Below are 22,326 nucleotides of genomic sequence, written 5' to 3' on the forward strand. Positions count from 1 at the left end.
CATATGAAGCATTTATACCACCCTCTGCTCCATCTCATCTCAGTCTCTCTGAACCATTTGCAGCCACACTGAACCCATCTCTGAACCACCACCAGGTATCAACAAAAATCCCACAAGAACCTCCCAAACCGCCCTTAAATAACCATGAAATCAAACCATAAAGCTTTCCCAACCATAAATTCTCTCCTTATACAGCCCTCTCCCCTGCCCAGCACGAAATCTGGGGTACTATTTTTCACCGCGCAGAGTATCACCATAACCACTACTCCATGACAGAACAGCCAGTGTATAAGATCCTTAGATGTGGTTCAAACGGTAGTTTCCAGCTTGGGCTTGGAGACGATGAAGACAGAAATACACTATGTGAAGTTGAGACGGATTTCCCTCATACTCGTCCTGTGACGTTTGCTTGTGGAGGCAACCATACACTTATACTATTTGAAGATGGACTGGTGGTGGCTGCAGGCAGCAACGAATATAGCCAGTGTGGGTTTAAGGGACCTGAAGTGGTTGAGAAGTTTACTAAGGTGCCTGGGAAATGGAAGTTTGTGGCAGCTGGTTGGGAATACTCTGTGTTTGTGAGTGAAGACGATACAGTGTATACATGTGGATATGGACCCAAGGGAGAGTTGGGGCTTGGGAAGAACTTTATACTTGCCGAGGAGCTTTTTGATGTGAGGTTTCCAGTGAAAAGTCGAGTGCTAGATGTCAAGTCTTCGATAAACCATGTCATTGTGGTGACTGAAGAGGGTACATATGGCTGGGGAGCGTGCCGAAAAGGTCAATTGGGTGAAGTGACGAAGGTTTCAGAAAAGGGAAAGCCAGTGCCGGTGTATTGGGAGCCAGAGAGGCTTCAGTTCTCGGGAAGTTCTGCTATAATGGCACACGACAGGACAGTGGTATTTGATGGGAAGAAGATTGATATTTTGGGTAAGAATCCTGAAACGATAAGTGCTGAAGGTGCTACTAACGTGAAAGCGATGTGGTCGTCAGTTCACTGGTCTGTGCCCAAAGAGAATGGTATCAATATCTTCTCCCAAGGTAATAATCTGCATGGCCAGTTGTACAAGTTCAATGATGAAGTAACACCCATTGATTTCACAGTTGGATCAGAGCACGGGTTGGTATTGCTTAAAGACGGTAGGGTTCTTGCATGGGGCTGGGGCGAACACGGGAATTGTGGACCACCTGCTGAAGCAAAGGATGAGACAGCTTTGGTGACCTATGACTATCTTAATGAGATATACGATGGGAAGAACGAAGTGGTGAAGTTAGCCGCTGGTTGTGCTACTACGTGGGTTGTTGTGAAGGTGAAGTAATGGGTATGATGGAAGGTATGGACTCGTCAGGTCAGTGGTTCCGTTTACCCAATGTACTTCAACACCTAGCATGGTATGGTGATTTAAAAAACCACGGTGATCCACCATGGTGGATACCATAACAACACCATATCGTAATCTCTTCAACCTTCAATAAGAGACATTCAATGACTACTCGTTCTAAACAAATCTACACGTCCTTGGCCCTGCTGGACTGATACTACCGTCTGTGTACCACCCCAGCCAATTCCCATCGTTGGTCTCCACGTCATAGCCATCCAAACGCTGTAGCGAGGTATCTTTCCCATATTCATCTATGCCACGATAATGAATCAGGCTCAAAGATGGAAAATATGTTCAACGCGTTGCTCTGGGACAAAAGTATCGGCGAGGCTCCGTGGATCTAAAAAGCCCCTCCATCTTAGCTGTCCCATTGCACTGACAACCTCCTGGAACCCAAAAGAATGTTTTACCATCCCAGGCCCAGAAATCATCAGCACAATGTTGAAGAAGCATCAAAAACTCATCGCGGCTTTTTTTGCATGGTAGGGAACCTTCTCGATTGACCCAGTGCGGGTAACCCTCCATATAAAGCAAACCCACCTTCTTTACCAACCCAGTGGAAACCCGTGTTTTACAATATGTTTGGAGCAGTTTGTTCAGGCAGACCGATCCAGTTGGCCCAGCAGGTGGAGCCTACGAAATATGTGCTTACAATTGATAATGCAGCCAGCATAAACCATGTAGCTGTGTTCTTGCTTCCCCAGACAGACTTCACCGACCCCAACTTTACAGCGTTGGTGTACTTCCAGCTTCTGAACAGTGCCGAGTTTAGGCTTCTTGGGGGACTCAATCCAGTGAAGCCGTCGGCGATTTTCAAATTGAATAATACTAGTGGTCTGCTGACGTCGTACTTGGCTGACGACGATGCTATGAATGACGACGCCACAGCTTCTGCCAATGCCACTATCAACATTGGTATATCCATTGAACCTACTCCACAAGCCGAGCAGTTGTTGCTGGCTGAAAAACAGAAGAATTCCTCGGCGGTTGTCCCGAGAAACAATGTTCCCAAGACAGCACCCAAGGCACCACTGGATATTGCCAATTTGGCCAATAGAATTGTGAAACACGCTTATAACTATCTCAGTGGGTTTGTGGACCCTGCCGGGAAGGTGCCCATGAAGGCGTTCGACACATGGTGGGAAAAGTTCCGGACAAAGCTCCAGACCAACCCGAACTTTCTTGAGGAACTTGATTAGATGGATAACGAAATTATACGATTAATGGATAACGTTTTATTATAACTAGACAGTAGTATTAGGTCTTATTGAATTGTTCACGTCATGCTTACAACAAGGCAAGAGCCACGGCACCAGCGACACCGCCAGCGGCCATGAAAGAGCCAGAACGGGCACCGCCGTTGTCAGTGCTGGAAGAGCTGCCAGAGGTACCAGAAGCTGAGGCGGAGCCAGACTTGGAGTCGGAGCCAGACTTGGAGCCAGAGCCAGACTTAGAGTCAGAGCCAGAGCCAGACTTGGAGCCGGAACCAGCGCCGCCAGATCTGGTGGAGTTTCTCAGGTTAGCAGCGGCAACGCCAGAAGCGACAGAGGAAGCATCGCCAGAAGCAGTGACGGAGTTGAGGAAGTCAGAAACGTCAGAGTCAGCAACAGAGCCAATGGACACAGAGCCGCTCTCCATGTCGTTCTGAGTGAAGACATCAGCGTATTCAGAGGCAATGCTCTGGAAGTCACCACCGTATTGGCCGTAGAAAGAAGTCACCCAGGCATTGTAACCAGAAGTGTCGTCGGAAGCGAGAGTACGAGCAGCCTCGACAGCAGCAGCGACAGATGGTTGACCGTAGAAGGCGTCAAGGGCAGCATAGTAGGAAGAAGCCAAAGTGCCAGTGTAGGAAGTAGTGTCACCAAGAGGGTTTGGCACGTCAGAAGCGGCAAGAGCAGCAGCAACGAGTGGGATGAAAGCGAACTTTTGCATTTTGTGAATAAAGGAAGATGTGGGAAATATGAAAAAAAAGGGAAGACGAAAGAAGTTGGAAATCACGGCCCTTTTATACCTGCGGTGGGGAAGGCCAAAAATAATGGGCCGAATTCTTCAGAAGCGCTGCGGCCCTGCGAGTAATAAGGCGGGTCCATCGCAACGGAATGGACAGAAAGGTGAGGAAAGGGAGGAAATTGGGAAAAAATATGTCGATTTTTTTGGCTTATCATAATAAGAAGATTTCAATTACTAAACTGGCCGAGATTGGGGGCGCTGGCGGTGAAGAGACCAAAGAATTGGGGGTTTTCCAGACGCATCCGATTTGGATGTTTTTGACTCTTTGGGCGTAAATGGCTCGCGCCAGACGAGGCAGGGCCAAGCACGAAAAAAAAAGGCAGAAAAAAAGAAAAAGACACAAAAAGGTGGATTGACAGAAAAAAGAGACAAGCAGGTGAGGACCAGGGAGTGGTAAAAAAGGCAGAATTTGGTGAATAAAAAGTGGGAATCGGCCTCTATTTATAGTTGACAGGTACTTTTTGGCTTTTGTTCCTCGGCTGAGGAGTGGCTTCCCGTGGTTCCCTGGCTTTGCCATTTTTTGCCTCGGGCTTTGTTCTTTCCTGATCTGACTTTTGCCTGGCGTGCGTACCCGCGATCTGTAAATATGGCATGCCAGTTATTTATGGAAGTGGACAAGGGGTGGGGAGAATTTGGGAAGGAATGGGAATTTGAGGAAGATAGTGGTAGCAACGGAAAGAGGACGCTGAGACGAACACAATGGTAGTCTTATCGTTTTGTTTCCGTAATAACTGGAATTTTCAGCACGGTTTTCATCTTTTTGGCCCTTGGTCCGGGCTGAGTGGGGATGCATGAAAATGGCTGCAAACGGTGGAAATCACCATACTTTGTGAAACTCAATTGGCAACCAGGGGGTAAAGAAAATGTGGATTTTACCATTCCAAGTAGGAAGAGTAAGAAATGGGTATTTGGGTGACAATGGTCTCCTGGCGGTGCCCAGGTTTCTTAGGTTTCTTAACAAAGAGGAAGAGTATTGTCCAAGGAAGGAGGGAGGGAGTTGTTTGGAGGTTTAATCGGAGTTCCGTATGAAAGGGGAGGGGGAAGACGAGGGGAAGACGCGTAGGCTATGGAGATGGTAAAGAGTAACAATTGGAGAAAGAGGGTTTTCATGGTTTTGTGGAACTGGTGGGGGTAGAGTGAAGTGACCAATGAGGGTGCTGAGAAGGTTACATTGCGTAGTATTAGACTAAGGCGCCAAGGGTAAAAGGCAGGGCAAGGCAACGGCAAAAGGGTAAGACATAAAACACAAAAGGTGAAATATGATTGAAAAGACATAAACGTATAGAATACAACTTCTGGGTGATTATATCTGCCAGAGTATGGTGGTTACGAGTAATCTGTTCAACCAGCGACTCGCGCCGTATAGACAAGCCGTATACGAAAGACATATCCCCAGTTTCAACTACTTCTCCAAATTCACCTTCCCTGTCCAATACCAATTATTCTTCTGTTTCGGGAATATGGTCACTTTTAGCCGACACTCGGCTGGAGCCATTGTAGGAGCCATTGTAGTAAGCTTTACAGTACTAGCAAGACACTTATTGACATTGGTATGCATAGAGGCGGGGGCCCACCGTCTTGTGATACAAGAGTCTCCAGATGAAGAATAGGAAAAAGAAAGAAAGAAAGACATAGCCTTGGTAAAACAATAAAAATGGAATTACAGAAAGTGACCAGATAATGGGTTAAGTTTGGAGGCGGGGCGACTCAGCCATGGCATGGAACCGTCTACGCACCGAACCGAGTTGCAGCCATTTGCAGGTGCTTAGAGGAAAGAGTGCTCAGGGAATGGTAGTATTGGACTGTTTATTGAATTATAGGGTAATTTTTGTTCTTTTGGTTGCTTTCTACACCTCCATTGGAACATTCATACATCTAGGGTATCTAAAGCAAAAGAAGAGCAGCAACGGCAGCAACACCTCCAGCACCGTAGTACTGAGTAGAACGGCCGGCAAGACCGTCAGAAGAGGAGGAAGAGCCGCCAGACTCAGAGGCACCGCTAGAGGCCGAGCCGGAACCAGAACCAGAAGATCTGGAGCCAGAACCGGTTCTCGAGGCCGAACCAGAGCCAGAGCCAGAGCCAGAACCGGAACCGGAACCGGAACCGCTAGCACCGCCAGCACCGCCAGACAAAGCACCAGAACCAGTAGCAGAAGAACGGCCAGAAGCCGAACCAGAGCCGCCTCTGGAGCCAGACGACTCAGAGTCACCGCCAGAAGTGACAGAAGCCTGACCGGCATTGCCAGCACCCGAAGCCGACTCAATGTCATCAGCCAAAGTGGAAAAAGCAGCATACGAGCCCAAAGCGCCAGTATTGCCCAAAATGCTCAGCGCCTCAGCCAAAGCCGAAGTGTAAGCAGCACCAGTAAGAGCAGTGTAGTCGCCCAAAGAGTAGTCGTCGTAAATTGACTGGTAGTAGTCGTCGTCGGTAAGGTACAGAAGGTCAGAGTAGGCTCCACCAAAGTCAGAGTACTCACCCAACTGGTCTAAAATAGACGAGTACTGTTCAGCATAGTCGTTGTCAGCTCTTCTGGCAACAGCAGCAAGAGCAGGAGCAGCAAAAAGGAGGGGAATGAAAGTCATGGAAAAGGTAGATGCTTTATTTCAGTTTCAGCAGATACCTCTCTTTATATACCGCAGGCTCTGCCGTTTACGAGGCTTTTTCGCAGCCATTCCAAAACTCCCCCAATACCAATAGGCGTGTTCCTGCGCAAACATGACGGGGAACGTCCCAATACGACAATGCTACCGAAAAGGGGAAACCGTCTCCAAAAATGACAGACTGGAGGGAAATAGGGGTTGTGGAAATTTCAGTTTTGGTTGGTGTAGTTTGAACTCTCTCAAGGGTGCTTTTTCGCTTCTGCAACGAAGGAAAAAGATGCGCTTGACAGGTGTACGGCTGAGAAAATGGCAGCTGGTAGATATTCCATTTGGTCCTTGATGGTATATTTCACCTGCTGAATGCACCGATCTGCGGGAACCTGTTCCTGAAAAATAAACCAGAAAGTCGTGTTTTCCTGCTTCTTTTTATTATTTTTGTGTTGTTTTAGCGTGTTCAGCCTCATGAGCCCCGCGGCGTAATGGAACAAGCCTATGCTTTGTTGATGGAAGAAGGATGTGCTGAGGTTTTCGGAAATTGCACGGCCTGAGCGGCAGGGGAAGATGGAGGGTTGGGGGTTTACAGGGTGGTCAGTTTCGGGTCCGTCATGAGGCGAAGCTGAGGAGGATATATATTGTCTGGGGGAGACTGGGAGACTGTTGGGGAACCGCATGTCTCTGAAATTCTTTAAGTGGGTGGAGTATTTGGACGCTTTGGTGGACCTTATTCTTTGCGGGAGCCTGTCGTCGGAACGGGATCTGAAACGGGAATCTCGATCCAGTGCTGGTTCCAGTGAAAGCAGCAGCAGTTCAGACGACGATAGTATGATAATGGGGATCTTCTGAGAAGCTCCACGGGCTCGTGTTTTTCCGTTTTAGGTGGCTCGTAAATATTGTGGCTCCACGTCGTCCTGGAATGGCTCTTTCTTTGTGGGAAGTGGGAATTATGGCTGAGACGTGTTTCTGTGGCTGAGAGGGCTACGGCTGCGGGCCAAAGGGTCGTTCTTCAGCCGTGTGGATGAAGAAACGTGGGACGTGATTAGGGAGATTGGAAAGTGGAGGTTGGAGGTTGGAGATTGGAGATTGGAGGTTGGAAGTTGGGGATGGCCTGGGACAGTCGTTGAATATAGGTAATTGGACAAGGATTGGTTCTCTGGGATCCACAGTTCTGGGGCCATCTAAATCTAGTTTGCTTTAAAATATGCTTTATATACATATACTTATGGAATAGATGATATGGACGGTTGGATAATGGTTTTGGGGATCTCCAGTAGACCAATTTACCAGGTGAAAACACGTTTTTGGCCATAACTCGCTCAAAAATCGCCGGATTTTGCTCAAATTTCTCATAGGTACTAATATGAACCTTCTGCACAAACTGAGACCACTTTCAGCGGTCTCAGCATAGCTTCCCCAAATTACCCCTATTATCCCCACCCAACGCAAACCCCTTTGAAATCCTCTCGGTGGCCAAGCTGGCTAAGGCGCGAGACTGTAATGTGATTGTAATCTTGAGATCGGGTGTTCGACTCACCCCCGGGAGATTTCTTCTTTTTTTTCCCACTGCGAAATTTCACGCACAACCCCATTCTTTTTTTTTTTTTTTCACTACCCATCGCATCTCTTCATACATTTAATCTACTTCTACTAAACCACCAAACCTCCACCCACAATGCCTTCCAGAAACGCAGTCAATAAACCAAAAAACAAAATACATAGAGCCCATCACGCTCAACAACTAGGCAAGAAAAGAGCAGCACGTGCCGCCACTGCTTTGCCTACCAGATCATCCCATGGCAGATACAACACCAATACGGTGCCTAGACCAACAGATTCCAAGGCAGTGGCTCTTTATAACGGCGAAATGCCAGCTCGTTCCACAGGAGTCACCACCAACAAATTGACAGGCAAGAGAGCCAGAAAGATCGAAAGAAACAGCAGGTACATTGCTAAGAGAAACGAGCAGTTGAACATTGATCTCCAGGCCAAGCAGGAGATGGATGTGGATATGGCTGATGGTGAAACGGTGGGCAAGAAAAACAAGCATGAGAAGGAACCAACGCAGTTGGAGAAGGTGAAAACGGCGCTTTGGGCTGTTGTTGAAGACACAGACGCTGTGGGGATGAAGTTGAATGTCTCTGGCGAAGGCACCACGATTGGAGTCCAGGCATTTTGAGGAGGCTGAGGAGCTTCCAGAGTTGGAGTAAAGTAGTGATTTTTCTTCGGTTTATCGGTAATAGACATAGGTATTTATTTTCGTGCCTGCCAGCGGTAGCTGGCAGCTGCTTTCTGTATTAGCCAGCGGTAGTTGGCAGCTTGCCCCAACCGAAGGTTGGCAGCTTCTGTTCAACCAACCGAAGGTTGGAAAGCTAACTTCTCTGTTCAGTGGGCAGCTTTCATTCAACCAACCTCCGGTTGAACCTCCGGTTAAACCTTCGGTTCAACTTTTGGTTCAACCTGGTTGGCTCACGAATAGACACCCTTGGCCTTCAAACTCTCATTCACAGTCTCTCTCATAAAATCAATAAGCTCCACCGGGTCTGGAGCAGTAAAACAAGACGTACCTGCTACAATGACATTGGCACCAGCGTCAGCGGCCGCAGGCACCGTCTCCCTGCCCAAACCACCGTCAACCTGGATATTCAACTGGGGAAACTTCGTTCTCAATGCATCCACCTTAGACATCATGTTAGGCATAAACTTCTGTCCGCCAAACCCAGGCTCCACCGTCATCACCAACGCCATGTGCAACTCATCCCCAAGCTCATACAAAACGTCCACGGGCGTGCCTGGCTTCACAGCACATGCTGGTTTCATGCCATGCTCCCTGATCAACTTGATAAGGCCCTTAGGGTCCTTGGTAGACTCATAGTGAAAAGTATACTGGTCACCGCCAGCCTTGGCAATCTCAGGCACCCACTTCTCAGGCTCGGCCACCATCATATGGCAATCAAAAAACGTCTTTTCTGCCTTTCTAGGAAACTCCTTACGCAAACTGCTCACGATCGGTGGGCCTAGCGAGATGTTAGGCACAAAGTGGCCATCCATGACATCTATATGGAGCCAGTCGGCGCCAGAGTCGTACATTTTATGGCAATTGCATCCCAAGTTGGCAAAGTCAGAAGCGAGGATGGAGGGGGCAATGATAGCTTTAACCATGGTGGAGAAGAAGGAGGAGGAGTGGTTGGTTGGTTGGAGAGTCTGGGAAGTAGCAAGTACTGTGGTGGACGGGTGCACTGCGCTGGGGCAGTTTGGCTGCAAAAGACTGAAAAGGCGGGAAGTGCCGAGGAAGGCGTGGAAATTATAGGAGGAAGATGATTTTTGGTGAAATGGGTTTAGTAGAATAATGTGAAAGGATTGGTGAAAAAATTTGGGGAGTTTGTGGTGGGAATTGGTGGGGGAATGGGGGTTTGGTGGATGCTGGAGAGGTGAGTGAGGGCTGGTCTACTGGAAGGGAAGGGAAGGGAAGGTGGTTTTTGGTTTTTGGTAGAAAAAAGAAGTAAATGGGGAAATGGATTTGGATGGAGAGTTTGAAGAGATTTAGATGGAATTGAGTAAATTGGATGTTTGAGGTTAGTGGTGGTGGGTTGGTTGGAGAGTACAGTGGATGGACTGGGAGTACTGTAGTGTCCAAGGCAGGCAATGAAGTGGCAACTGTGACTTTGATACTTTTCATTTTTTTTGCCAATAATTACTATTCTGAATTGAGTTGTTCGGCTTACGAAAGGCGTCTTTTGGTTGGTTTGGGAGGTTGCTAGTGGCTGCCTGGATGGCTCATTGTACAGCAATGGTTAACCATAACCCACTCTTGGGGAAAACCAATAAAAGCTCAAGAGTATTATTTAAATGGCATTTTTAACGTTTTTATAGACCAATTCAACTTCCAATGAGTTGGGTAGTAATTTATATGTATAGGTTCGGATTGGTTAGTACCTCTTTGAGGGAAATGGAGATAAACGAATCATATTCACCATGCCAGTTTTAAAAGCAGATTCAAAATTATTCAGTTTTAGTTTTAGCCAATTAGGGTATTTACTCTATGTATCTACTCTCCCTAGGCTTCCATCCCTACCATTGAATCCACTGTAGTCCAAGAACGAGTAATACCGTCCACTAACCAACACAACGAAACCACCAGACCCTTTTACCCTCTGTAAATTCACTCCCCCCAAAAATAGCAACCCAAAAGGAACCGCCATTACAAACTCTTCCCTTATTTGCATCCCCAACCCACCACTTCGGCGATAACCGTCCACCACCTCCTCTGATCCGAATCCCCAACTCCACCTTCACCACCAATTCACCTCGTACTTTCTTCCTTTCCCTCGGGTTTCCAAAAATGGTAGGCGCCGGTTTGCCTTGGACTTGACAGGTTCGGTAAACTAGCGCATCCAGGGTCCAGCCAGCGGTTCAGCCTTCCTATCACAGACAACACAGACGACTGTTGGATTAGATAAAAAATAAACTAAAAAACTAGACTAAATAAGAAAGTAGTCGTAATGGTTTTGTAAAAATAAACGGTTGGTGTTTTATCTCGTAAATCGCCAGGCGTAGTCAGTCCACGATCAGTCTAAAGCTTATCTATGGAGACAAGGAAGAGAAAGACAAGAGCAAAGAAAAAGAAGACAAAAGGCTTATCGGGGTGCATTCGTTACGAAAAGACAATCCAGAAGCCGTGGAGAAGCAACCATCCATTGTTCGCCAGGAATTGAAGAAAAGACAGGAAGTAGAATAGGCAGAGTAGTCAGAAAAAGACATAGACTGAGAAGGACCATCATCCACTAAGTCTCCATACTTTGCCCAAAATTACCTCCAAACCCACCATATCTTTCTTATCTGTTTAAAAACCACAAAACCAAAACTTCCATCAAATCCATCAATTTGTCTTTTTTGTGTCACTTCCACTTCCACTTCACCTTCTCTTCCTGGTTCTTCAGATTCCGCGTTTGCAGCCAAAGACGCTTCATCTTCCAACTCTCCATCTTCAAACAATGCACAATTACGTTAAAAACTCACTTTATTTCTACCTTCTCCATCCAAACCCATTCTTCTACTTCTTCTCTTCACTTTTCTTTTCCTCCTCCACTTCTTTGTTCTGGATATTCTTGGGGCTTGGGGCTTGGGACGGAAAACCCGCACTGGGTGCAAAAAAGGCAGTCCCTTGCAGACGCCAAAGGTCCACCAAAACAACAAAAAATGCATCTTTTTAAAAAACTAAAAACACCACCGTACTCGCCTCGTCCGTCTGATCACAACGGTACCCATAACTTCCCCAAACTTCCACTCCTTCTCCCTCCACTTCCCCCCTCTAGCCCTTAGCGGCATGCCCATTGGGGAACCTGGAGCCGATGCGATAAGCATTTGTCCCCCACAATGAACCCTCTCAACTGGCCCAAACCACATAGATTTTCGTATAAAACCACCATCAAAACCTCCTCTTTTCCTTCTGTAGAATGTCTGATTTCGATAAGGATAACGACAGAGAGTCGCTGGACTCGCGAGGTCCCCAGGCTTCTTCGTTTGAAAATGTGCCTGGAACAGTTCACCTTTTGGACTTGGCTGGCACTTTAAACGTTCAAAAAGTTCAGGATGGTGATCAGAATATTATTCTTCAACCACAGCCGCTGGAGGACGTAAACGATCCGTTGCGCTGGTCGAAACGGAAGAAGAACTTGCAGTTTGTGCTACTATGGGTTTGGAGTGTGTTTTTGGCGATTACCGTCAACTGGGGAGGTCCATACTGGGGGGAATGGCAGGAGGACTTTGGCGTTACTGCTAGTAGGCTTAACGTTTGCCAGGCGCTTAATTTTTTGTTTTTGGGCGTTGGGTGTGTGGTTTTGCAGCCAACAGCGATGAAGGTGGGCAGAAGAGTGATATACTTGTTTTGTACAGCGTTGGCGGTTGTTGGTAACGCTATGGCTATTCATGCTGACTCTGTGGACTATATTATGGCGCTGATGTCGATATGTGGCTTTGCAGCGGCTCCAACCAACTCGTTGGTGGAGATTTCATCCACAGATGTGTTTTTCGTCCACGAAAGAGCCAGTAAACTTTCGTGGCTTGTTTTTGCTATTTATTTTGGCAGTTACATTGGGCCTGTGGTGGCTGCCTACTTGCCCAACTGGCAATGGGCATTTAAGCTCCAGGTGATTATTCTCTGTGTGCTTTTCGTGGTGCAGTTGTTTTTGATGGAAGATACGTCTTTTGTTAGGGACGAAAAGGAGACAGAAAGGGAGATCTTGCACCAGATCAAGTCTAGAGAGACTGGCATGAGTCCAGAGCATTCTGGGTCTGGTAAAGCTCATCATATTATCAGCCAGGAACCAACAGGCGAAGCCGATCTGTATTCAGACCCTCTGACAGTCAAAAGGTCGTATATCAAGCGAATGCAGCTTTTGGAGCTTGAATATAACGATAAAAGACCGTTCTGGAAGATCTTCACCAAACCCATTTACACTGCATGTTTCCCAGCTGTGTTCTGGCTGGGGATCGTCTATGGAGCCCAGATGATGTGGCTTTCTTTACTTACCACCACCCAATCCGAGCTTTATACCACCTACTATGGCTTTTCCACTTCTTCTACCGGTTTGACCAACCTAGCTGCTTTAGGTGGAAGTCTTGTGGGAATGGTTTATGGTGGACCGTTTGTGGATTGGCTTACCGTCAAGTTGGCCCATAAAAACAACGGTATTCTCGAACCTGAGTTCAGACTCTGGGCCATGATTGGGCCTACTTTGTTTAACGCTGGAGGCCTTTTAGCATATTGCATGGCGCCATTGAACGGTGAAGCATGGGCTGTTTCGGTTATAGTTGGCCAAGGGTTCCTTGGTTTTGCTATGGCTGCTGCTGGCCCCATTTGCTTGACTTATGCCATTGACTGTTACACTGAAGCAGCTTCAGAGAGTCTTGTGTTTATTCTTTTCCTTAGAAACATGATTGGATGTGGGTTCACGTTTGCTATCCAGCCGTGGCTTGATCGGTGTGGATTGGCTACCACGACGTGGTTGATGTTTATGCTTTCTGTGGTGATCAACGGTAGCTTTTTGGTGTTTATCGTGTTTGGCAAGGCCATCAGAAGGAAGACGAGGCATCTTTATGAGAAGATCACCGCCATGGAGTAGATATAATGAAATGATGAATGTGGAGGGGTGTAGGACAAGGAGTAGTCAGAAAAAAAAAAAAAAGGATCAGACCAGAAGGTTGGATTTGATAGTTTGGTGACGAAAGTGTTGATGGTGTTTCTGAGGATGGTTTAGGCTCAAGCTATCTACCAGGAAGAAGCCAGTGGACGAAGTAGCAACAAAGCAGTGGGAAGTGTAGAAAAGAAGTCAAAAAAAAAAGCAAGTCCTCTTTCAGGTTTCAGTAAAGGTTCGTTTGGTTCATCATTGTGGAATAGGTAAAACTGTCTTCAGGCATTCATTGCTCATACCATCCATTGAGTCCACAGCAAGCAGCGACTTCTTCACTTCCAGCAAAACAGTGACAGAGAACGAAGGCATTTAGGTCTTCTCTCCTTCTTCTTCTTCTTTGAAAACTCTCATTATCAACTTCCCTCTGGAAATCCAATTCACCTAGATGCACCCTTCATTGCTCACTGGAACAATCTTCCACAAACCCACACCAGCACCAAACCACCGGAAAACCCAGCCTCAACCCACCATCTTCCCATCCCTCCAGCTCCAATAAACCCATCCAAAACACCCCATTTCTTTCTCTTCCCTCCCTCCACCCACCATTTCCACATCCACCTGGATTTTGCAGCCATTCGCAATCCATCCACTCCAGCCACCCTCCGCCAACTCCACCACCAGCCCAACTCTCCAAAAACAAACCATATATCCACATTCAGGCAGCCCAGTTTACCCCGAAACAGCCTTTAAACACCTCCAAATCAGTCTCCCTGGCTCCATCGACTACCCTTTCCGACTCAGCCTGGAGTGATACTGCCCTACACCCAGACACCACACCACTTGTCACCTCGGCTAGCTCAAACCGGTCTCTCCAAGCCTTAACCTACTTCTACACTTGTCCATTCGCTGCCCAACAAAAAACAAAAAACAAATGACTCAGGACAACAGCGAAGGAGCCAGCTACGCCGAGCAGCTCTTGGAATGTGCTAGAAGAAACAACGTGGAGCTTTTCAACACCATCAAGGAAGAGGTGGATTCTGAAAAGTTGGCGCATTTGGTCAACTCCACCAAAGAGATGATCACCAACAACTCGCCTTTGCATCTTGCGACGCTGCTTGGCAACTGGGAGTTTATAGATGCGGTTTTGGACGTGGAAGGCGTGGAAATTGATCCATTGAACCGGGATGGAGACACGCCGTTGCACCTTGCGGTGAAGTTTGCTGGAGACGAGCCCGAGTACGGGTACTTTATTATTGACAACTTAGTTGATGCTGGCTCAGACGCCAAGATAGTGGACCGCCACGGGTTGAAGCCGGTGAATTATGTGCGGGAGAATGACAAGTTGAGGAGTCTTTTGGAGAGTGCTGAGTATGGGTCATTGACGGAGGAGATTGTGGAGGAGGATGATGACGAGGGTGAGGCTACGCCTTCGGATAGTGATTAAGAAGCTGGCAGCCGAAGGCTGGCAGGTTCTGGCGACAGGTTCTGGCGGAAGCCAGTAGGCCAGCAGGCCAGCTGCCATAAGCAACGGAGGACTCAGTGTGCTTTAAGCAACTGAAGCTGCAGCAGAAAAAGCCGCCTCGGGCTCCTCGCCCTTAGACACCACCGGCAACGTTAACGGGTATATAGTGCATGCATTTAGAGAGCAAAGTCGTCTGGCGTAGTGGGCGTCCAGTTGCCAAGAACGCCATGGAGAGCTGCTTTAAGAGCCTGCCGATCAGAATTGAGTTCCTTAACGTCCAGGTACGTTCTAAGCCCTTGGTAGGTGTTGAGAAGCGGCCTGGCTTTTTCAATTAACCGTTGGTTGCAAATAATACTCGACCCAGACGGTTTTGGAGGTTTATTTTTGATGAAACCACCGTTTTTAGCCCCGTTTGAAAGCACCTGGGTCACCTTCAAAGGCGGACAGCTCACAAGACTCACTGGCGACGGAACAGCATCGTCACGTTTATGGAAACCATACGAATCTTCCGTATAAACCAACGGTTCAATAAACCTTCCCTTATCCGGCTGGATTCTGCCAAAACAACGCTCAAAGTCCCCCTGTTCAAATTTATCCTCCCCCAAAACAATATAATCAAGGTAAACAGGTTCCACAAACAAAGACGTCACCAGATTAAGTACCCCTAGCTCTTGTCGTAGACATAGCTTATCTGAGCACGATTTGGATAAAGTGACCCTGCTATCGGCTCTTCCCGGTTTTGTTCTCACCACTCCAAGCGTATCGAAGCTTTCCCTGCCTCTATGGAACGTTCCCAGGCTCTCCACCTTTTGTTTCTTCGCCAAAGGCTCATCCCAAGCTTCACGGCCTTGTGCAACATATCCCATTGAAGCATCACCACAAGGCGGTTCAGACACATACAATGCAATTCTAAGGCCTTCTTTAAGCTGTAGCTTTCCATCCCTGGCCTCCAAAAAGCCAGTACCGCTTCCTTCTCTATTTTTCACCACCTCTTCAAGCACCATATAGTTGAACATCCTGAGGCAGAGAATCTCTGCATGCATATCGTGAACCATCCAGCCGTTGGAGTAGGTTCGTATTTCGTCAGGCAACGCCTTGACGCCAGTGGCTAACGTCAAAACATCAACCTTGTCTTCCTCATCTATAGTTACTAGACCAGCTAGAACTGTCCATTCTGCGACGCCATTGTCACGGGTTTTCGGTTTTCCAGCTTTGCTAGGGGTGGAATTGAACGTGCTGGTCACGGCAGCAGCTATTTTGTTCCCTAAACGGGACTTTTGGTCCATCAACTGGAAGAATCTGGGGTACACTTGAATGGTGATACTTTTCGCACCCAACATGAGAAGAGGTGGAGAAGTAGTATAGAGAAGCAGAAGTTAGGGAAGTAGTTGGTTAGTTGGGTGGTTTGGATTCTGGAGAGTGTCCAGAAACCAAGTCCAACTCCAGGTGTTATCAATAAAATTCATTAAAATCCAGTGGAATGTCGTAAGGTCAGACAGTAAGCTTTTGCTGGTAAAGACCCAGCCAGCCTGAGGGCTGCCTGTCTGCTTGGTCTGCCTGGTCTGCCTAGTCCATTGAGACCCGTTGACAACCAGCCAGCCTAAGGGCTGCCTGGTCTGTCGAGTCCCATCCAGCCTACGGCTGTCTGGTCCTCAACGGGTCTACCTCTTCTTCCTAAGCACAGCACCCATAATCCCAAGCCCCACAGCCAATACACCGCCAGCAACTCCAAGCCCAATAAGCCCATCCTCCGTAACCCTTTCATCAATGGCCTTTTTCAACGCCTTAAACTGCGTATTCTCGGGCTCCTTCTCCAAAAGCGTCTCCGCATACCGTCTAGCATTGGAGTACTCTCCTACCTTGACACTGCCCAACGCCAAGTAGTATAACGACTCTCTTCTCATACGTGGCACGTCTCTGTAGAGCACGGTCAAAATGTCCATGCCCTGTTTTTGCTTTCTGGAGCTTTCTGTCTTGAGAAGCCCCCAGGCGTAGTTGAACTGGGACTCTGGGGTCTGTGGGTCTTCTGACTCCAACTGGTTTTTCAAGATTTCCAACTGTTCAGGAGCAATCACCTGTTTGATTTCTTCGAGTGCCGAGTAGTCTTTGCCGAACATGGAAATTGGATATTTGAAGGGATTTAGATAAGGGATTTGAGTAAGGGATGTTTAGATGGATCAGATCAGGAAGGTGGTTTGTGGAATGTAAAAGTGGATTTTCACGCTTTATATACTGTAAATTGGGAATGTACGGTTTTTGTAGTTGTCTTTCTTTTATTCTTGAATTGTTTGCCTTTGGTTTTTATTACTGGCCAAAGAAGGTTAAGTGTTGGTGGTTCTCAGTTTCCCTGTACAATTGTATGATAGTGTGAAAAGGTGTATACACGAAAAGTTAAAAAATGGATTTTTGGGATCGGGCTTTTTTTGGGAATGGGAAGAAGGTGGTTGGAAGAGAAGGCGGTGGTGAAAAGATGGAGGAATTGGGTGGCAGTTTGGCGGTTTTGGAGGGCTGGAAAGTGGATTTCGCAGCCAAGTGGGAATAGAAGGTGGCGGTGGAAGGAGACAAGGAATTGGAAGGAAAGGGGAGGGGGTTAATTCGTTTCATCTTGGCTTAAGGAACGCAATTGGTGGTTTTAGACAGAAGTTTGGATCATTTTGGGTGGATTGGGTGGTGGTTTGGTGGACTGAGGAAGTGTAGTGGAGTAGACAGTAGAGGAAGTCAATGGAGGTATCTTTTGGACGTCTGAAGTGGGATATACGGACGATGTGAGGTTAGTAAGCTGGTTTTGCAGGTCTTTTCTTGAACAGAGGTCATTTTAAGTGACTAGCTAGAGGATATGGATGGGAGTAGGTGCTCTGGTTATATGGAATAATGGTGCTACGACAGTACCCTAATTGAAGAAAAGGGCCTCAAGTGTGTATACTTTCTTTCTTTGGGAGGCTTTGAAAATTAACTGAATTGACATCAAGGGGTACCAGATGCTTCAGGTTAGTCGTGACGGTGAAGTGGATGGTAACTGGATGGAAGTGTCTCACCAGTGACTCTACTCACACATATATATGTACTTCTGTAAGATAAATCAAGCAATTGAGTACTTAAAGGGGTATTAAGGTCTCTTTTAGTTCTCCTGCTGCCAAATCCCATGCTATTATGTAATCACATTTTTACAATCTCCTCTTACCTTAGGAAACCTCCAGTCAATCCACCTCTCGTCCCTAATTCCCTTTCTTATAAATTCATAACTCAAAACCACAAATCAGTAACCACAAATCAACAGAAAATACCAAAAATCATCTTTTAGTCACTCAATGGCATGTAGTGGTACTTCTTCAAGCCCTCAATGGCATGTAATACCATATCTTAAGTTCCTCCCTCAACCACCCCAAACGTACCAGTCCACCACCAACCAAAACCACCATATTACCCTTTCTTCGCTTCAAAGTCAGTAAATTAACAAATTCCAGTCATAAACCATAAAGCACAAAAAAGAAAAAAAAAAAAAAGACCCATCCTTTCCACTTCTTTATCTTGTCACCTTCAGAACTCCCATACCTTCCACAGCACCACCAGATCCACTCAAAAACCATCCCCCTTCGAAACCACCAAGTCACCTAAAACAACTCAATTATTTCCCCCAAAACACCTCTTCCCACGTTCTTCCCTCCTCCCACTACCTTGTCTTGTCTTCCACACTTCCACTCACCTTCCTCATTTCGCAGCCATTTCCATCATCCACCATTTCCATCAACTTCCCCAGCCAACTCCACCAAACCACCCCAAATATCACCAAGAATACATCCCCCACTACTTCCCCCACGACCTCCCTCAATTGCCCCCAAACAACCCCCAAAACCCTCCACCTTCCCCCAACCAACCCCCAACCCACTCCCAAATGGCACTTTCCAGTGCGAAACATCCATTTTCCATCTACCCATCCAAATCTCCCCATCCACCAACTCCCAATTCCCTGCCTGCCATGCCCCTGCCTGAACGTACTAAACAGTACTCCCTTCTCAACATATGGTGTGTCTCGTTGGCCCTCAAAGCCCTCCTCTCCATAGGCTACCATTCTACAGACTTTGATGTCCACCGCAACTGGCTAGCCATCACACATAACCTTCCCGTGGCCCAGTGGTACTTGGAGAAAACGTCGCAGTGGACGTTGGATTATCCGCCTTTCTTTGCTTACTATGAGTGTGTGTTGCTGTACTTGGTGCCTCGGTTTGTCAGGGACGACGGGTGCCTTTCCATCGTGGAGAAGGGCTTGTATAGTCTTCCGACGGTGTTCTTCCAGCGGCTTTCGGTGGTTTCTTCTGAGGTGGTGTTGTTTTTGGCTTTGCAATGGTACGTGAAGAGTGCCAGGTCGAACCAGGAAGCGACTAGGGCGTACGTGGTGGCTCTGAGTCTTGTGCTTTCGCCTGGCCTATTGATAATTGACCATATCCATTTCCAGTATAATGGCATTCTTTATGGCTTTTTGGTGCTTATGATCAATTGCGCCAGGTTGGAAAAGTACTTGTGGTGTGGCTTTTGGTTTAGCGTGCTTCTTTGCTTTAAACATATCTACTTGTACTTGGCGCCGGCGGTGTTTGTGTACTTGCTTCGTGCTTATTGTCTTAATTTAAGCTACGACAGGAGAAAGAGCTTTGCTAATAACGCTGTGCGTCTTGTGAGGTGGAAGAACCTTTTCAAGTTGGGTTCTGTGGTGATTGGCGTGTTTACCGTCGCTTTTGGACCGTTCATCTACTACCATGTTATTCCAGAAATGGTGGAAAGACTCTTTCCGTTTAGCAGAGGCCTTACACACGCGTACTGGGCTCCAAACGTTTGGGCATTGTACTCTTTTCTCGATAGAGTGCTTATTCAGATCTATAAGAGGGTTCCGCTTTCGAGATTGCCTCTCCAGAGAGTTCTTCAATTTGAACCTTCCCTTTTGGATAACAAAAAGTTGCTCCTGTCGTCTACAAGAGGCATTGTTGGTGAAATTGAGTTCCTCGTGTTACCTACCATCACCCCACAACTCACCTTCTTGCTTACGCTCTTCTACCAGTTCATGGCGCTAATCCCACTCTTCCTTCAACCTACGTTTGAACGGTTTATCGGCGCCTTGACGTTGTGTGGATACGCTTCGTTCCTCTTTGGCTGGCATGTTCATGAAAAGGCCGTGTTGATCATCATTTTCCCGATTTCCTTCCTTGTCACCAGAGACAAGAGGCTTTTGAGCAGCTTCAACCTTCTTGCCTCGTGCGGCTACGTGTCTTTGTTCCCGCTTATCTTTACCAGCGAAGAGTGGATTATTAAGGTTGTGTTTACGCTTCTTTGGTACATTATTTTCTACTTCCACTTTAGAAAAGTTGTTCGTGTGCCTTCCCATTTGGCTGAGCAGTCAGGCTTTATGCTTGAAAGAGTCAGCAACCTTTATATATTAGGTCTTTTACCGGTGGTTTTCTTCACGAGCATGATTGACCTTTTCCAGCATAAGTTCGAGATTCTTCGCCAGCTTGAATTCTTGAAACTCATGATCTACAGCGTCTACTGCGGCTTTGGCGTTATTAGCTCCTGGAACACCTTCAATTGGTTATATTTCGTTGACGAAACGATATGGGATCCTCTTAGTTAAGGTGGTGTCTGAGCTGCACGAACGGCATATAACCGGCCTTTGACACGATCCGGAAAAACCTAGTGCATGAATTGGAGAATATCTATTTTGACACAAATACCAGTTTTAGCGGGTATAGCCTTGGCAAAACCACCTTCCCGCCTCGTTCTCGAGATTGTGGCACGGCCCACATCCCGGGAATTCCGAATAACCGTGTGTTACCGTGACTTGCCGATGTTCCTGCGGACTATGCATTGCTTCGGTTGCTAAAAGCAATTGCTCATGGTTCCAAAGTTTAAACTAGGGGGCTAACCGAGCAAGAGGGAATCATTTATAATGGGAGCATTTGCTTTTGTTTGAATTAACAAAAAAAAAAAAAGAACAATGTCTACTATTTCCCTCGGTACATACCTTTTTAAGAGACTTCACCAGGAGCCATTTGGCTTGAAATCCATCTTTGGTGTTCCTGGTGACTTCAACTTGACGCTTCTCGATAAGATTGACGACGTTGACGACTTGACATGGCGTGGTAACGTTAATGAGTTGAACGGTGCTTATGCTACTGACGGTTACTCCAGAGTGAGAGGTAACGCCAAAGGCGAAGGACTCGGTTTTGGTGCTCTTGTGACGACTTTCGGTGTGGGAGAGCTTAGTGCCATCAACGGTGTTGCTGGCTCGTTCGCTGAACATGTGGGTATGATCCATATTGTTGGTATTCCATCGCTTGACTCTCAGCGTAAGCAATTGTTGTTGCACCACACTTTGGGTAACGGTGACTTTAATGTGTTTTCCAGAATCTCAGAGAACGTTTCTGTGACACACGGGATCCTTGACGATCCAGCTCACGCTGCTGAAGTTGTCGATAGAGTGATCAGAGAAGCTTACATCGGACAGAAACCAGGCTACTTGGCTTTCCCAGCCAATATGGTCGAGGTTAAAGTGCCTGCGGAGCGTTTGGATACCCCAATTGACGTGAGCATCGCCAAGAACGACCCTGAGGCGCAAGAGGAGGTTTTGGAGATTATTTTGGACTTGATCAGCAAGGCAAAGAACCCTGTTGTTATCGTTGATGCTTGTTGCGCCAGACACAATGCCAGTGCTGAAGCTGCCAAGTTGATTGACGTGACAAACTTCAAGTACGCTACTTCTCCAATGGCTAAAGGTACAAAGCACATTAACGAAGACGGCGACCGTTTTACTGGCGTTTACGTTGGATCTTTATCGTATGAAGACGTCAAGGCCTCAGTTGAAGAATCTGACCTCGTGCTTTCCATTGGTGCTATTCTCAGTGACTTCAACACTGGTGCTTTCTCGTACGCCCTTAATAAGAACACCGTTGAGTTCCATTCAGACCACACCAAGATCAGAAACGCCTACTTCCCTAATGTCGCAATGAAGGAGGTTCTTAATAAGCTCATCGACCTGCCCAAATTGAAGGAGGCCACTGCCAACTACAAGCCTACGGGTATCACCAAGCATCCGTTTGAGCCTATCGAGAACATTGAAGGCAAGGAAATCACACAGAGCTGGTTGTGGCACCGTCTTTCTGACTTTTTGCAGCCTGATGACATTGTTATTACCGATACCGGTACTTCCTCGTTTGGTATCATCCAGACAAAGTACCCTAGGGGCACATTGGGCATTTCCCAGGTTCTTTGGGGCTCTATTGGATACTCTGTTGGTTCTACGTTTGGTGCGGCCACTGCAGCTCACGAGCTCGATCCTTCCAGGAGAGTGATTCTCTTTGTTGGCGATGGTTCTTTGCAATTGACCGTCCAGGAGTTGTCTGCCATGGTGAGAAACGGCTTGACGCCATATATCTTTGTTTTGAACAACTCTGGCTTCACCATTGAAAAGTACATCAACGGTCCAGAGGCCGACTACAACAATATCCAGCCCTGGAACTATAAATTGCTCTTGCCAGCGTTTGGCGCCCAGAACTACGAGGCCTTGACTGTGGACAATGCGTCTGATCTCGATAAGCTCTTCAAAGACGAAGCGTTCGCCAAAAACGATAAAATCAGACTCATTGAACTTATCATCGACAGCAAGGACGCTCCAGATAACCTCAAGAAGCAGGCCCTCTTTGCCAGCCAGGCCAACGCCGGTTGAACCTACATTGCATGAAATAAACAGTTTCTAATA

The 22,326-nt window shown here is 47.1% G+C and overlaps 12 protein-coding genes and 1 non-coding gene across 13 annotated transcripts; 8 read left to right on the forward strand and 5 right to left on the reverse strand. All coding sequences in view use genetic code 12, as the record gives it.

Moving 5' to 3' along the window:
- Positions 1-269: 269 nt before the first annotated feature.
- Positions 270-1,319, forward strand: ATS1 (Ats1p; the record flags this gene model as incomplete). The annotated part of the gene is made up of 1 exon (XM_025484817.1): positions 270-1,319. The coding sequence occupies one exon, from the start codon at positions 270-272 to the stop codon at positions 1,317-1,319; it is 1,050 nt and encodes a 349-aa protein (XP_025339748.1).
- Positions 1,320-1,960: 641 nt separating this feature from the next.
- CXQ85_001098 (uncharacterized protein) lies at positions 1,961-2,581 on the forward strand (the record flags this gene model as incomplete). Its single annotated transcript, XM_025484818.1, has 1 exon — positions 1,961-2,581. The coding sequence occupies one exon, from the start codon at positions 1,961-1,963 to the stop codon at positions 2,579-2,581; it is 621 nt and encodes a 206-aa protein (XP_025339749.1).
- An 88-nt stretch (positions 2,582-2,669) lies between these two features.
- On the reverse strand, positions 2,670-3,314 carry CXQ85_001099 (uncharacterized protein; the record flags this gene model as incomplete). Its single annotated transcript, XM_025484819.1, has 1 exon — positions 2,670-3,314. The coding sequence occupies one exon, from the start codon at positions 3,312-3,314 to the stop codon at positions 2,670-2,672; it is 645 nt and encodes a 214-aa protein (XP_025339750.1).
- Positions 3,315-5,276: 1,962 nt separating this feature from the next.
- Positions 5,277-5,975, reverse strand: CXQ85_001100 (uncharacterized protein; the record flags this gene model as incomplete). Its single annotated transcript, XM_025484820.1, has 1 exon — positions 5,277-5,975. One exon carries the CDS (start codon positions 5,973-5,975, stop codon positions 5,277-5,279), a length of 699 nt encoding a protein of 232 aa, XP_025339751.1.
- Positions 5,976-7,450: 1,475 nt separating this feature from the next.
- On the forward strand, positions 7,451-7,534 carry CXQ85_001101. Its single transcript has one exon. It is a non-coding gene; the product is annotated as a tRNA-Tyr (tRNA).
- Positions 7,535-7,662: 128 nt separating this feature from the next.
- CXQ85_001102 (uncharacterized protein) lies at positions 7,663-8,166 on the forward strand (the record flags this gene model as incomplete). The annotated part of the gene is made up of 1 exon (XM_025484821.1): positions 7,663-8,166. One exon carries the CDS (start codon positions 7,663-7,665, stop codon positions 8,164-8,166), a length of 504 nt encoding a protein of 167 aa, XP_025339752.1.
- A 290-nt stretch (positions 8,167-8,456) lies between these two features.
- On the reverse strand, positions 8,457-9,149 carry CXQ85_001103 (ribulose-phosphate 3-epimerase; the record flags this gene model as incomplete). Its single annotated transcript, XM_025484822.1, has 1 exon — positions 8,457-9,149. The coding sequence occupies one exon, from the start codon at positions 9,147-9,149 to the stop codon at positions 8,457-8,459; it is 693 nt and encodes a 230-aa protein (XP_025339753.1).
- A 2,294-nt stretch (positions 9,150-11,443) lies between these two features.
- CXQ85_001104 (uncharacterized protein) lies at positions 11,444-13,111 on the forward strand (the record flags this gene model as incomplete). Its single annotated transcript, XM_025484823.1, has 1 exon — positions 11,444-13,111. The coding sequence occupies one exon, from the start codon at positions 11,444-11,446 to the stop codon at positions 13,109-13,111; it is 1,668 nt and encodes a 555-aa protein (XP_025339754.1).
- A 940-nt stretch (positions 13,112-14,051) lies between these two features.
- CXQ85_001105 (uncharacterized protein) lies at positions 14,052-14,564 on the forward strand (the record flags this gene model as incomplete). The annotated part of the gene is made up of 1 exon (XM_025484824.1): positions 14,052-14,564. One exon carries the CDS (start codon positions 14,052-14,054, stop codon positions 14,562-14,564), a length of 513 nt encoding a protein of 170 aa, XP_025339755.1.
- Positions 14,565-14,758: 194 nt separating this feature from the next.
- On the reverse strand, positions 14,759-15,922 carry CXQ85_001106 (tRNA-specific adenosine deaminase; the record flags this gene model as incomplete). Its single annotated transcript, XM_025484825.1, has 1 exon — positions 14,759-15,922. The coding sequence occupies one exon, from the start codon at positions 15,920-15,922 to the stop codon at positions 14,759-14,761; it is 1,164 nt and encodes a 387-aa protein (XP_025339756.1).
- Positions 15,923-16,243: 321 nt separating this feature from the next.
- CXQ85_001107 (uncharacterized protein) lies at positions 16,244-16,699 on the reverse strand (the record flags this gene model as incomplete). Its single annotated transcript, XM_025484826.1, has 1 exon — positions 16,244-16,699. One exon carries the CDS (start codon positions 16,697-16,699, stop codon positions 16,244-16,246), a length of 456 nt encoding a protein of 151 aa, XP_025339757.1.
- A 1,859-nt stretch (positions 16,700-18,558) lies between these two features.
- ALG8 (dolichyl-P-Glc:Glc1Man(9)GlcNAc(2)-PP-dolichol alpha-1,3-glucosyltransferase) lies at positions 18,559-20,202 on the forward strand (the record flags this gene model as incomplete). The annotated part of the gene is made up of 1 exon (XM_025484827.1): positions 18,559-20,202. One exon carries the CDS (start codon positions 18,559-18,561, stop codon positions 20,200-20,202), a length of 1,644 nt encoding a protein of 547 aa, XP_025339758.1.
- Positions 20,203-20,565: 363 nt separating this feature from the next.
- Positions 20,566-22,293, forward strand: CXQ85_001109 (alpha-keto acid decarboxylase family protein; the record flags this gene model as incomplete). Its single annotated transcript, XM_025484828.1, has 1 exon — positions 20,566-22,293. One exon carries the CDS (start codon positions 20,566-20,568, stop codon positions 22,291-22,293), a length of 1,728 nt encoding a protein of 575 aa, XP_025339759.1.
- Positions 22,294-22,326: the final 33 nt, after the last annotated feature.

Source organism: Candidozyma haemuli, assembly GCF_002926055.2.
Source record: "Candidozyma haemuli strain B11899 chromosome Unknown B_2014730914, whole genome shotgun sequence".
Classification (NCBI taxonomy): domain Eukaryota; kingdom Fungi; phylum Ascomycota; class Pichiomycetes; order Serinales; family Metschnikowiaceae; genus Candidozyma; species Candidozyma haemuli.